This window comes from Schistocerca piceifrons, chromosome X (assembly GCF_021461385.2).
Source record: "Schistocerca piceifrons isolate TAMUIC-IGC-003096 chromosome X, iqSchPice1.1, whole genome shotgun sequence".
Taxonomy (NCBI): Eukaryota; Metazoa; Arthropoda; class Insecta; order Orthoptera; family Acrididae; genus Schistocerca; species Schistocerca piceifrons.
Genome location: NC_060149.1, coordinates 705,856,151 through 705,872,333, shown reverse-complemented (window position 1 = coordinate 705,872,333; position 16,183 = coordinate 705,856,151). Strand labels below are relative to the sequence as shown.

The 16,183-nt window shown below is 35.7% G+C and overlaps 1 protein-coding gene across 1 annotated transcript in view; it reads left to right on the top strand.

Moving 5' to 3' along the window:
* Positions 1–16,183, top strand: part of LOC124722628 (KICSTOR complex protein SZT2-like) — a 727,281-nt gene that overhangs the window by 62,696 nt on the left and 648,402 nt on the right. Inside the window, exons 7-8 of the mRNA XM_047247762.1 lie at positions 5,874–6,036; positions 11,648–11,868. Coding sequence (XP_047103718.1) covers positions 5,874–6,036; positions 11,648–11,868 — 384 coding nt within the window. The remainder of the gene's footprint in view (positions 1–5,873; positions 6,037–11,647; positions 11,869–16,183) is intronic.

Sequence of the window (16,183 nt, the reverse complement as noted above, 5' to 3'; positions counted from 1 at the left end):
ACACTGGTTTCATATTTAAGGACTGGAATTCAAATCCATATCAAGCAAACCCAGTTTAAAATTTCTCCAATGTCCTTAAATAATTCTAGAGAAACACTCAGAGTGTACCTTCAATGCAATGGCCGAATCCCTTCCAAATCCTTAGCCAAGTAAGTTAATGCTTAATCTTTATTGGCATAAATATTTTGAAGATCGTATCAGTGCTATAATGGATGCTATAAAAAATACATGTAAGTCAAAGGTTCTGTAGAGATGTGTTTTGATTTATAAATCATCAGATTAATCAAGGTTAAGGAGAACATGTCACACACAGGTTTGGAGTCATGTGTCTTACGTATAAGACAGTATGAAAATTTTGTGTTTTATGAGTAAAATATATGGCCCCATTCCTTTGAATGGTGTGTTCTCCTTAATCTTAAGTGATCTGATGCTGTATAAACCGAAACACGTTATTAGAGGAAGTAGTCACCACACACTCTGTGACTTGGATGTATTTTTTATAGTGTCCATTACAGCACTGATACAACCATCAAATTACTTAAAAATGGGTGCATACCTCTTATGTGATTTCACATCATACCTGTTATGGCATAAATATTGCCATACATGACTATAGCCTTCCACTGAACCCTAATCTATGTTCCGAGTGGTTAATGCTTAGTCTGGAAAGCTGTGGATGTGACTGAGAAAGAAATAAAACTGAGAAGAAATAGGATCTAGGATGTAATAGGTTTGGAGATAAGAGAATGGAGAGACAGAAAATCCACAAGCCCAAATGTGGGTGAATGTATTGAAGCACGCTAACAAGAAAATGATTGTGGAAAGTAAAAGTATGAGGGCATTTCGAAAAGTAAAGATACAATGACCCACAGTCCTTAAATAGAACATTTATTTAGAAAACGTCAGTTACATCTTATTAACTGGATTATTTGTTATTTTTCGACATAATCACCCCCGTTATCCAAACATTTGTTAAGTCGGTGCACAGGCTTTTGTATCCCACAGCCATAGAAGGTTGCTGCCTGTTGTCGGAACCACATTTCAACTTCATCTTTGATCTCTTCATCATCGTGGAATGATTTTCCACCAAGATTTGACTTCAGGTAATGGAAGACATGGAAGTCGGTGGGCGCAAGGTCTGGTCTGTATGGCGGATGATCCAATACATCCCATTTGAATTGTTTGAGTAGTGCTTTGGTTACGAGTGCTGTGTGAGGCCGAATGTTGTCATGAAACAAGTGGACTCCACTTGTCAGCATTCCTCTGTGTTTGTTTTGAATTGCCCTTCAAAGGCGTTTCAAAATCTGGCAATATGCAACAGCATTAATTGTCATTCCAGGAGCCATAAATTCCAACAGAAGAATGCCTTGTCTGTCCCAAAAAACAGAAGCCATGATTTTCTTCACTGAAATCGATGTTTTGAACCCACGTCTCGTCACCTGCCACAATGTGATCAAGGAACTAATCACCTGCTTCAGCATAGCGTGAGAGGAAGTCGAGTGCAAAGCCCATCCTTTTCTTTTAGTGTTCTTCCGTTAACAGTTTTGGAACCCAGCATGCACACAATTTCCTGTACCCTAACTTGACAATCACAATGTCATAAAGAGTTGTCATCGACACGTCTGGTATGATCTGATGCAATTCGTTCAATGTGAGATGTCTATTCACACGAATTGCTTCCTCTGTTCTCCGAAGAAGGGCATCAGAGATCACAGATGGCTGACCTGTTCTTTGTTCGTCATGAACATCGGTCCTACCTTCAGAGAAATGACGACACCATTTTGTTACATTTTGTCGATTCATAATGTTCCCATAAACAGAAACAATTTCCTTGTGAATATCTGCTGGTCGCTGACCTTTTCCATAAAGAAAACGTATGACTGAGTGCACTTTGCATTTGGCGGGATTCTGAATCGGCAGAGCCATTTTAAACACGACCTACTCCAACCAGAATCAATGTTCAACTGCCGAACGACTGCGAGGAGAAAGCTAACGGTTCAAGGTTAACACCAGTGTTGCCAACTTGCTCGCCAAAACTCTTCTGTTCCTCTGGCATATGGTGTATCTTTACTTTCTGAAATACCCTCGTATTAGGAGGGGACGACAAGTTAGTTAAGGGATGATGATTTGGGTAGAATTGGTCATATATTGTACATGCTGGAGGAAGATGTGTTTTATAATGAAAATAAATGTTTGCAGTATTGTAAACCAGTAATGTCTTGGGGTGTGAGCCAAGTGACAGAGTTGTTGCAAGAGCAAACCGATTTTCATGCTATAGAACACATTCATCAGTGATAATGAATTTTTGTTAACAAAATCAAAGTGTCTGTGTATGGGTAGACCTCCGTCTTGTGTTCAGTGGTTATCACATCAACATAGTCCTGGATATTTTTAGTAATGAAAAGTTTGATTTTGTTTTGAAGTGTTGGTCACACTGTTTTCTAATTTTATTGGATACAGCGACAGGAAATGCAGAGGGATGGTGGCAAAAGGTGTGAAGTGTGGAAGTGGTGTACAATTTCATCAAAGCCAATAATAACATTTTATTTAGTTTTATTTATTTGTTTATCCTGGCAAATTTTTGGTACATATATGGGGAGAATTAGCTTCTAAGTAAGTCTCTAAATGCTCGTACTGTTCTTCATTGGTAGGTTACTTTGTAAATGATGTGGTTGCAGGCATAAGAGAAAAGATATAAAAGATAACTGTCTAAAATTTTGGGGGAAGGTCAGCTGAATTAGATTTTTGGCAAGGTTTTATTTAAAAAATATTGTCTAGAAACTTGTTGCTACACAGGCCCAACATGAAAATTAATAAATACTAACACGTGCAGGTGTGGAGTGTGGCAGTCGTACAACTTGTACATCATCCTCGCTGCAATATCTGCATCAGTATGAATCATCTTTATTTCCATTGCTACACATAGTTGTTGAACAGTATAAACAACAATATTGGTACCAACTGCACTGGAATATCTTCATAAATTTTTCAAGTCAATAAACTTTACCAACAGCCGTTTACTTTAGGATATTTTATTTTATTTTAAACGCAACCAGTTTTGGCACTTCATTTTGCCATCTTCAGGCCCCGGCATAATAAAGGAGTATATATGTAGTAATATAAGGATGTACAAATCAAGTTTACAAGTGACAGGTAATCATAATACCGCTTAAACTTAAAAATGATGGAAGTATTAGCATTAAATCAAATCTATGTGTACATCCAGCACAATAGACTAAAACATGTGTATATGTTTGTTAGAAGCAATAAACCAAACCTCTATGTATATCCAACACAATAGACTAAAACAAGTATACATATTTGTTAGTCATAAAACATCACAGATTTACTAGGAAGCATGTAAACTCATTAAAAAGATCAGCACTAGACAGCGTACAATCAAGAGCTCCATAGAAACAAAGCTCGTCATTTTTTTATTTCTTTTATTTTTATTTATTTTTTTAAAAATAATAAATCCTATAATATTCTTTTGGATGAGGATCCGCCTAGCGTATATGAGTACCAATCTTCATTTAATGTAAAATGTCACACAGTAAGCTATGAGTTACAATAGTATTCATATTTACAGCCTAGGCAATATCATGGATGGTGAGACAAATAGCAGTCACAGCATCAAAAATAATTTGACACAAAATGGCAGTCAACATATTACGAGAAAATAGTATGCATAGCAAACACTAAGAATATGCACAAGAATTTTGTGGCCTAGATTGTACAGTAAATCGGAATAAAAGGTATGATTGGTTTTCTTAATATCACTTAACAGGTCGGCATTCCCACAGCGAAACAAATAAACAAGAAAGTCAAATCCTACGTAAGGAAGGTGAATCCTATAAGTTCACAGCGGACAACTTCATACAATTTCACTGGGAGTATAAGGCAATACCTAACATGACCTATCTATAGATGACCATCTATATACTAAGACATAGCAAGTTGTGTCGCGATAGGTAACCTGGGTACAGATAAATAAAAGGTAAATGAGTGTGCGAAGACCATTATATTATCGAAGTTGAAGCCCATAAAGCTATCTCCATGAATACCAAAACTCATCTCTAGTAAGAACATCATAACATACTCCCTGAACTGTATGGAGAAGTAAGGACAACACTGATAAACTAACCGGGTCCTAATCATACTCTTTAGGTATAGTCAAGACTTACTGAATATCCACAAGTGAATTGGGGAATGTGTCAGTTTGGGTCTAAAAAGTAACTGGCATTATAAGGAAGTATTAAATGCTTCATTGTCCTAAGTGTCCTAATTGTAATTCATAGCTTACTGTGTGACATTTTACTTTAAATGAAAATTGGTACTCATATGCGCAAGGCGGTTCCTCATCTAAAAGAATATTTTAGGGTTTATTATTTAAAAAAAAGACCAGCTTTGTTTCTATGGAGCTATTGATTGTATGATGTCTAGTGCTGTTCTTTTTAATGAATTTACATGTTTCCTAGTAAATCTGTGATGTTAAATAGTTTTATGACTACCAAATATGTACACATGTTTTAGTCTGTTGTGCTGGATATACAAAGAGGTTTGGTTTAATATAGCACTCCGTCTTCAAGCCACAAGTGGCCTACCCAGTCATAATGATGGTATTCTTGACCAAAGCTGCTACTATTCGGTTGAGTAGCTCCTCAATTGGCATCACGAGGCTGAGTGCACCCCAAAAAATGGCAACAGCACATGGCGGCCTGGATGCTACTAACAAATATATACATGTTTTATTCTATTGTGCTGGATGTACACATAGATTTGATTTAACAGTAATACTTCCATCTTTTTTAAGTTTAAACCATATTATGATTACCTGTCACTTGTAAACTTGATTTGTACATCCTTATATTACTACATGTACACTCCTTTATTATGCAGGGGCCTGACGATGGCAAAATGAATTGCCGAAACTGGTTGTGTTCAAAATAAAATAAAATATCCTAAACTATATAGCTGTTGGTAAAGTTTATTGAATTGGAAAGTATGTACCAGCCAAGTGCCCTGGCCATAATGTACCGACCGAGACAGTCTTCATAAAGGTGAATGTGCCACGTAAAGTACCAAGTTGTAGTAACAGAGATGTTTCTCACCTTGTCACTCATAGAAACTACCATGAAACCATTCTACCTTGATATACTGCCTCAGATGCCATCACCTTTCTCATCCATAGGTAATTTTAGTCTGGACAACAGAACTGCAACATAAATACTTCTTTTCTCCAGCAGTATAATTGTATTCTTTTCTCCAGCAGTATAATTCTATACCCATATGTATTTTCCATGCCAATTCACTTTCAAACAGATTGTTGTAGATACCAATTTTTTATTTCTGGACTTTGAACGTCATTTGAAAGTAGCAGTTCTTTACCTGAATCTTGCACCGTACCATCTAAAATTGGAATGTTTAATACCACTGTGATGAACTACTGCAGTTTCTTTGTTTGATCATCATGAAATTTTTTTCATAACTATCTATTTCAGGAATAATTCACGTTAATTACTACCTCCCCACATTACTACAGAATTGTCTAAAATTTGCTAGGCACGACCATAACTGATATTTAACTATAACTGACTTATTTTTAATCATCATTCTGTCATAAGACTACCACTATGATCTTAATTTGATCTAGTTCTCAAGAACTATCACTATGTGATAAATCAAAGAGCACAATGAAACATTAGATATTTTTAGCATTCAGTTAGAGTTTGGTGACTATTTCACTATGTCATCCTTATAAAATAAGTTTGGTAGATGTTGCTCATACGAAGGAATCACTATCATAGTTTTCACATAGTTTTGTTGTATTTGTGAAAGAAATTAAACAAAAAAATAAATTTTTCAATACACAGGCTGAATCTGAAAAACTTGTTGGGGGACTGTTTGAGGAAAGCAGTGAAATGATGCAGCCACCAACTGCTCACATTCCTATGGTTAGTCCAGATTTGGGATTTATCAACATGTTACGTTATGCCATATTGGCACTAAGGCTACTTCCTGACTCCAATTCTTCAAGTAAGTATGTTTTCCAAATCATATGTTATACATTTCTTTGATTGATTGATTGATTTCTTTATTAATCCATGTAACAATTTACATTGTGTGGATTTCGTCAGCAAAATCATATACAATACAATATACCTACAATTATACACATAAAATTAGTATTTACACACATTTTTGAGGTATCTTAAATTAGTTTTATATCCTTGTGTAATTTGTAATTTTCTTATAGTACTGTACAATTTTTGATTACATATCATAATTATTTCCTCATGTATTACAATGCAGGCTACTTTAATTACACTACATGTTTTAATTCAGATAGTCCGTTACTGCGTAATAACTTTTATTTAATAAAAAAAATTTTAGTTTTGTTTTGAACTGTCCGATTGTGTCAATATCTCTTATTTTTTGGGGTAATTTATTATACAATTTAACAGCATTGTACAACAAGCTCTGCTGAGTTTTAACTTTATTTTTCCTCTCTAGATGCAGATTGAATTGGTTTCTAGTTTCATAGCTGTGTACTAATGAATTTTTCATATAGCAGTCAATATTTTTTTTTACATACATAACACTTTGAAAAATGTATTCACAGGGGACAGTTAGGATTTCCAGCTTTTGGAAATGTTCAAGGCAGTGAGCCCTACTGCCACTCTTGGTTATTATACGAATTGCTCTTTTTTGTAATTTGAAAACTATTTGAATATTTTTACTGTTGACTCCCCAAAATATTATTCCATAGGTAATAACAGAGTGGATATAAGAAAAATATACAGATCTGACACATGTAGTATCACAAACTGCAGTCAGAATTCTCAGAGCATAGCATGCTGTAGCGATTCTGTTACTAAGTATTTTAATGTGTTCTTCCCACTTTAACTGACTGTCAACATGCATACCAAGAAATTTTGTGTAGTCTACACATTCTATAGTTTCATTGTTTAACTTAAAGTTGTTAAAGTGTGGTTTTTTGCAGACATAGAAGTTAACAGCATTTGTTTTTTTAAGATTTAGTGTTAGTTTATTATTGGATGCCCACTCACGTACACTGTTTAGTGTTTGTTCGGCTTTTTCTTTTAGTGCATCTGGTGATTTGTCACTGATTAGAACATTTGAGTCATCTGCAAACAATATTGTTTGTCCATGCTTGATACTCTGTGGGAAGTCGTTTATGTAAATGAGGAATAGTACTGGGCCAAGGACACTACCCTGTGGGACACCTATATTTACATAATTTGGGTCTGAAGTATACTTTACAATATAGTTTGAGCAACTTGAAATATGTGAGATTTCAGTTATCTGTCTTCTATTTTTTAGATATGACTGGAACCACTTTTTCACAAGTCCCCTAATTCCAAGTTCATCTAACTTATTTAACAATATGTTGTGGCCTACTGTATCAAACGCTTTAGTTAGATCAAGAAATATACCTGTTGTGTAGTTCCCTTTATCTAATGCTTCTAGAATGTGTTTTGTGAGGTGTGCTGTTGCTGATTCTGTGCTTTTCCCTGATCGAAATCCAAACTGGTCAACAGACAGTAAGTTGTATTTATTTAAATAATTGATTAGCCTATCTTTCATAATAGTTTCTAATATTTTTGCAAAGCATGATAGTAGAGAAATTGGCCTATAATTTTCAATTATTCCTGCATCACCTTTTTTGAAGAGAGGTAGTAATTTCGCATATTTTAAATAGTCTGGAAAGTAGCCCTGCTTGAAAGATTGATTTATAATATCAACTAAAAGTTGAAGCCATTGTTTTCTTTTCTTTTTTCTTTGAAAGTTAATTTTGTCTTCCTAGAGAGTTTCTTAGTCCAGATTCAGGTTCAAATTTCATAATATTACAGAAAGGCATCTTAATTGCTTTAGGACAAACACCCATTTATTTATGTCTTGTTTGTTGCTAATGAAGTCCTTTGTTTTTCATCAGATGCTGTTGTTCATAAGACATAGACTTGACATGTTTGACAATGCAGTAATTTGATTGTTTTAAGTGTTTTTACCTATATTAATAATTTGGTGTTTAGAATCACTTTGAACTGTAATACACATAAATTTATTTGTTTTCTTGCGTAGGGAACTGTTACATTAATTGTGTGTCCAAATACTCTGGGTCAGCATTTCATGCTTTGTAAACATGTGTGGTGTATTACTTTAAGTTAATTGCTACAAATATATGTATGTTTTATAAATATGCCATCTGGACCTCTCCTCCAACAACTAGGAGATTTTAATAAATTAAAAGTTGTCTTATCAATGGCATTTTGTCAGTGACCACTCACATATATACATATTAAAGGGCAAGATTTTAAGAGTGGTTTCGTGCCTTATGGAGTTGTAATGGGATAAGTTGTTCATTTGTCCCTGCCAAATGCACATAGATTCTTTTTCCATTTTCTAGCTACATATTCTGTCTAACTTTTACCATTTATAATGTCACTGTTCCTTCACTATTAATCTCCCAGTATTGAAAGGGAATCATGTGAATTGCCTGCAACCTGAGACGTTGGTAGGACAGGCCATACTGGTGGTGGCAGGAATTGATGGGGTCAGAGGAGGGAGGGTGGTCTGCTATCTAGGTCAGGGAAAGACTGTTATCAAAAACTACTGGTTTGTGGAAACTATTTCATGTTGATATGTAGACCTCCAAATCATCAGAGGGAAGATATGGAATGGCACAATCTGAAACAGCATCAAGCCAGAGCACAGATAACAATGCTCTTGAGAGTTCTTTAATGATCATTGTCATCATTATCATTATCATCATCATCACCATTATCATCATCAACAACAATATCATCATCAACAACAACAACAACAACAACAACAACAACTGTAACTGTAACTGTTAAATACCTTTTCTACTGAGTTTTGTGTTCTCCATATGACTTGGATGTTTTTATTCATATTGTATGGGTCTATAATAGTATTTTTGGCTTTCAGTATACCTGCTGTGCCAACAGGAATAGTTTTGCAGGTTAGCTGATGAGAGTATCTATTTGATACTAATTAATACAGACTGAAGCAAGCATTCATTTTTCGCAAAGCTCTTCAATCTAATTACTATAACTGAAGAATTAACAGAACAAAATACACATTCTCTGAGGGGAGCTCCAATCCTTCATAGAAAACGTTCAAGCAGAAATTGTTATCAGAAAATCAAAAATGATTCCAAAATGATTTACATGACACATCTGCATGGTGCAAAAAGTGGCAATTAACCATAAAGGTCTTCCCCATATGTTCTAAGAAAATCCATTAAATTTCCACACACAGTAAATCACAAAAGAGACTGCCTGTACAGTACTTGTCTGTCCTTTCTGGAGTATTACTCTGCAGTATGGGATCCTTACCAGGTAGAGTTCTCAGAGGCCATCAAAAAAGTTCAAAGGAAGACAGCTTATTTCGTGTTATTGCAAAATAGGGGAGAGAGTATCACAGGTATGATAAATAAGTTGTGATGACAATAATTAAAACAAAGCTGTGGCAAGATCTGTTCATGAAAACATGATCACCAACTTTCTCCTGCAAATGCAAAAATGTTTTATAAGCTCTTACTTACATAGGGAGATAAAATAATAGAAATCCAAGCTTGCACAGAAATAGTTAGGGTTTCATTTTTCCCACATGCTGTTTGAGAGTATAACAGTCGAGAAATAGCTTGAAAGTGCTTCTATAAATCTTGTTCCTAACAGTTAAATGTGGATTGCATAGATCTAGATAAATAGGGAATGAGGAATGTGGCATGTTACAAATTTAATATCAAGGAGAATGTGTGTGTCATTCTCTTAGAAAATTTTGACAAGTGACGTGAAGTCATCAGCATAGTCATTGCAGAAGTAATTAATATTTATTGAAAATATTTTCTGGAAATGAAGGAATTATCAGGGAAACACAAAGAGATCGTTGTATTTATTAAGGGCAAAAGTTTGAGGCTGGAGGAACTGTTGTTCAACAGGAAGATGTAAAGTTATCATTATCTTCACCCCTCAAAATTGTGTATGGTTGAAAGCGATTACTGTGTGAAATATATAAAAAAAATTTTTTAGCACTGAATTGTTCAGATGTCTATTTAGAATTAAGAGCAAAAATGGGTAGCAAATAAAGAATGCGGGAATGAGTAGAAATAAGAAACAAAAGAAGCTATAGTAGAAACAAGAAACAAAAGAAGCTATAATGGATTTGTCTGCTTACTTCAGGAAAACAGGAAATTGATAAATGGAAAAATAATGTGATAATATATACAATAATGATAAATGGAAGAGCCAGGAAATAAGTGCAGAAGCAGATAGCCAACTTTTTTTTCATAAAGTCAAAAATAGACAGTGAGTAGTTGGAATTAGTGAATATTCTGATTTTCAATATTAAGTTGCTATTTCACATTATTGTGAGAAATTATTCTTGTTCGATGGATTTCTTTGCTTATGTCAAGTGCGTGGCCATTTCTTTTTTGGGTTTTCCAGTATTTGAAGAATTGCATGTTTGGCATCAGCTGTACAAATTTAGTCATTATTTTCTGCCAATTTGAGTCATAACAACCACCTTCACAGGAAGAAAAATGCTGTACATTAGATGGATATGTAATTAAACTTTCCATTGGATAAGTTGAATTGTATCTTTACAGAAACACATATAACAGGCTGTGATTTTGGTACCAGCATAAAATTGGTTTCACTATCGTTAAACAAATGATCATTAAGGTGGTAACACAAGGACTGACCACTGTTGATATGAGTATAACAAAGAACTTATTCATAAGTTTGTATAACTTCCTTCCTTCCTGTGAAGATGGTCACTATTATGAAAACTGGTAGGAAGTAAAGAATAAATTTGTACAGCTGATGGCAAACATGCAATTCTTTAAATACCTGACAGCTGTATCGAGTCACTCCAATAAACTGTTGTTTTTTTTATCAGCCTTCTGTAATCATTTTCCCATTGTAACCTCTGACTCCATTCATTTATCACTTCAACTCGTAGTCGCCTCACCCCTGTCCCTACTATAGAATTTCCATTTCTCATTCTGTTTACATCATAAGTACCTGCACAACCTTTGAACAGACATAATGATAGTTTAAAAATGTATCTTTCCAGTGTGAAGATAGTTTTGCTTTTTGTAGTGATTTTTATTTGGGGAAAAAAGAAAGTAATTGAAATAATTCAGGATATTAGTTAAGTTATTATGGAAATACAGAGGAAGTTGCAGAGAGAAGAATCCACCTACCATGTGTGCAGCAAAGTGGGCTGGTGGTGAAGGTGCAGGAGGGGGTGGGGGATGTTCATTAGATATAAATTGAAAATGGAGGAAATATTTGTAAAAAATTCGAAGAGTGAACAAATTTTTCAGAACAATGTTCTGCATCATGACTGTTATGCCTTAATGATGCCTCTCCTGATACTATATTAAGTTGTAAAAACATGTATTATTTTATTATTCATATATATCCTTTCCCACAGTTCTGCAATTTGCCTCATTTCTAATAAACTGCCCAAGTGCAACTTTGTGTTAGATACAATTTCTGCTGATCCCAACATGCAAGCACATCTAACTATTATCTTCCTTATATAGTTTTTGTATTTAATATCTGATGGTAATGTACATTTTTTTTATTTCCCACAGATATTGTCATTCTTACGGATGGAATTATAGCAGTACCTGATGCACATGTCTTTGATTCTCTCATGAATCAGCTACGTGCAAATACAATACAATGTTCTTTTCTTCATGTGGGATCATTGTTCCATCCAGAGTGTTGTACAGGAATGGTTCCTGATGTGGACATTATGAGATTTATTGCAGAAGCTACACACGGTGTTTGTATGAACAATGTATCTGATTATGTAAGTTCATTTTAATTGAAGGGGTAGTGGATAATATTTGAAAACAGTCTCCAAGAACCATACACTGTTGTTAAAAATTTTGTAACAAACTGACACCAAATTAAGATGTCACATGTGCCTCATCTGTGCAAGGAGCCTATTAAAGAACCTTTCTTTGTTGCTGTCACTGAATTGGAATTTTTCAGAATGCTTAATCTGAGGAGTGGAGAAATATTCCTTTCAAAGAGTAAAACGAGACTTTGTATACAGTCCTTTTGTAGTGTTTTGCAGATACTTTGGTAGAACCAAATCCACTGAACATGAATAATTAGAATTGTAACTGAAATCAAAAGTCTATGATGTAAGAGCTCAGAAGGTGCCTAGTTATTATCCTCTAGAAATCAGTAAAGGTGGATGGGGTAGCCTCTTTTGAAAGTGACATTTTAAATATTAAATCGTATGCAAGGATATAATTATTACCGGTGGTTCTAACAAGAAAAAAAAATATCATTGATTACTTATAGAAACTTTAAATGCATCAGTCCATCTGCACTTGAGGCAGAGAAGCTAGGAAGGCAACGTCTTCTCCTGAATGGTCTGTCTCTGCAGAAAGGGGATATAGAATTCATCAGTTTGATGTAGTAGAATACTTGATATCCTATACCAAAACTATTTTTAGTGAAATTATGCCATCATTACTGACTTTTAATTCCAAAAAACAGAAATACAGAAAAATATGCAATGAAATTAACTTTAGAAATATTTTACAGAGGTGGTGCTGTACATCTTCAGTGAATGTTAAGAACTGCATTATGCAATACACAGCTGTAATGGTATATTTCTTTAGAGATGATCAATTTCGGTCGAAGATCAAACCATTATCAGTTCCAAAAACCACTTCAGTTATGCATTTGCATAATTGGAATAACAATTATTGGTTGTACATTGCTCCATCATTGAAACTAGCTGTATGTACGTAACATTATGTCCATTTAACCTCAGATCCAGGAATGTTTGCAGGTCGGTCTCACCATGAGTCCATAGGTAAAGATGTCATCAATTATCACATCTTGATGACTCATCTATGAATATCTTCTCACAATTATATTTGACATAGTCCTATTCTGAATCCCATGCCACTTTCCATGATATGGATCTCATCCTCACCGAAGGCCATCTACACACTTCCGTCCACATTAAACCTACCAACATACAGCAGAACGTACAGTTTGACAATTGCCATCCTTTCCATGTCAGACGTTCCCTCCCGTACAGCCTTGGCATCCGAGGCAAACGTATTTGTTCAGATGGGGACACTTTACAGCAATATTCCATCACTCTCACCTCACCCTTCACTGCACATAATCACCCCACCAACCTAGTTAAAAAGCAAATTTCCCGGGCCATCACATTCAATTCTGGTACTGCTGATCCCTCAACAGTATTATCTTGGTCTGGAATGTGTTAATGAGCTACTTCGACAGGGCCATGACATACTAAAATTGTGTCCTGAAACAAGATCCATTCTGTCTGAAATTTTGCCCACCACACCTAAAATAGCTTTCCGTCGCCCTTCCAATCTCCGTAATATTTTTGTCAGACCCTATGCTCCTTCTGGACCCATCTCCTTACCCTATGGCTCCTACCCCTGTGACTGTCCCCACTGCAAGACTTGCCCTACACACCCTCCTACCACCACCACCACCACCACCACCACCTATAATAGCCCTGTAACTGGCAAAATATATACTATCAAAGGGAAGCCACCTGAGAAACAACACGTCATGTACCAGCTATTATGTAAACACTGTTCGGCCTTCTACATTGGCATGACTACCACCAAATTATCAATTAGGATGAATGGGCATAGGCTAAGAGGGTATACTGGCAACTCACAATATCCTGTTGCAGAGCATGCTCTACAACATGACATTCGTGACCTCGGCGCCTGTTTCACCACACGCACCATCTGGATTCTTCCCCCAGACACCAGTTTTTCAGAACTCCGCAGGTGGGAACTAGCACTACAATGTGTCCTTGGTTCTTGCCACCCACCTGGCCTTAATTTACATTAATTTCTTCCATCTCAGCATTTATTAACTGTAACTACTCTTTGCTTCACTCTGTTTTTGTTTTCTACAGCTTTCGTTGTCTTTCCCCTCTGGTTTTCACTGCCCTCTTCGACCTCTGTTACGTACAATGCACTTAGTTTTTCACTCATAGTAACTCATGCATGATGTTTAAGCAGTAATCTCTGTCTGCATACTACCCTGCCTTCCACCTTTAACCTCTCAGGTTTTCAAATCTCATCCAATGCAGTCCCCAAAAATCAGTCTTTCCTTCTCATCCCGTATGGTAAGTCTCCCCTGATCGTGGTTCTGGGTGCCTTTCCCAAAATCTACCCCTTTTTCATAGACCTCTCCACTCCTTTTCCCTTCACCCTTCTTCCTTCCCCTTCAATCCTTCTGCCTGAAGAAGGAGCTACTGGCTCCAGAAGCTTGCCAATGTGTGTGTTCTGCCACCGCATGGTGAGTAGATTTTTTTTGTCTATCCAGTTCTTGTAAATAATTGATTGTTTTTGTTGTTATGTGTATTGTATAATGCAATTGGTAACAGAAGTCAACTTTGTTTTCCACATTGTTGGTACCAGGCTACTTGTAGTATGAGCTGTTAGTGTTTTGATGGACATTAATATGAAATAAGACGTACTGTGTAATTTATCTTGAATTTTTTAAAAAAATTATTTTGTTTAATTTTTTTACTAATTTCTACTTTCACTAAATGTAGACTCAAAATGGGAAATGATGAAAGTCCAAAATGTCAGAATTTAAAAAACCGGAAACAAACCACAACAGATTAACATTAACAATCAGTTTATTTGACGGAATGTAGATTATGATAATTTCACATCATTTGTTGCATCTAACAGAAAAATGTTGCAAAACTGTAATAAGAAACAAAGTATTACAGATTCACATTAACAATCAGTTTATTTGATGGAATGCAGATTATGATAATTTCACATCATTTGTTGCATCTGACAGAAAAAAAGTTGCAAAATGGTAATACGTTTAGACTTAACGAAAGAAAATTTAGGTAAAGATATAAGTGTGTTGCCTAACTTCCTGGAGTTGCTCGCTGAATGTGCTCAGTATCGCCTCTGCTATTTTTGATCAGTAATAAAGACATCACTGACACAATGAGAAATAAAATTCCCTGTATTTCACGAAGAAAATTTGCCTTTCTTCCGAGCACATAATTTGTTGGCCAATGTAAGGCAAGGAATATTTCCTAGGGTGAGAAAATTATGCAGTTTCAACACCAAAATTATACAGTATTTTATTTTATTATACTACACAGCTACATTCTGATGATTTCAGCTTACATAATGTATTCATGATTATTCCTGAGCAACAACTGCCTGATTGTTTATTACATACTGATTTCCTTGAATTCTTAGCACAATATTACACTTAATGTATCTCATCTTGCCTTTCCTTTCCATCATAAAACACTTGAGGCAAAAGGTTCACTTTGAAAGTAATTGAAATGAAGTAAAATGTACTATTGCTTGGTGCTTGAAGCAAAGCAAGCATTAAACAGTTTATAACATATTTAGCACCACAAACAGACACATTCGGTGCAGTCAGCATTCCTCATGTCATGAACAAAGGAACTTACACACTGCTATATCTAGGGGAGGTGTTTTCAAGTGCAGGGAGACCTGGTACTTTCAAAATATCTAAACTTATTAGTCATGGCACATTTAGCAGTTTACATGCAGGGTGAAAATATCCAATTTTGGCACTTTCAGCATGTCACATTTCCAATCTTCACTTGTGAAAAATGTAGCTGCAAAATCATCACACAGGGTTAAAATCTATTTCAACACACTGTGATCAGTTGGCATCACCTAGGTATAGGTATTGCAAAATTAGGATTCTCTAGATATTTTGGGGAGGTGGTGGTGGTGGTGGTGGTGGTGGTGGTGGTGGTGGTGGTGTGGGGGGATGGGGGGTGGGTTGGTGATTTGTGCGCACCACCGTTCCCTCATAATCATAAGCTCTGGACATGCTTCAGCGGCCACTATTAGGCGTAACGGTGGAACATTGTATGTTATGGGGAGTGGTTTATTTGTTTAAAACTCAGATTGCAAGAATGAGTACATACGTCTAAGAAATTCTCAACCTCAAGGTTTCGTCACGCGTTGATGGTTGTTGAGCTGATTTGGTTGTTATTGTACAATGCCTGGGACACCTGCAACACCTTACTTCTATTAGGCTTGCTCAGGTATATGGGATCTGCCTGAGATACCTGTCTTTTACTTAGCTTTCAA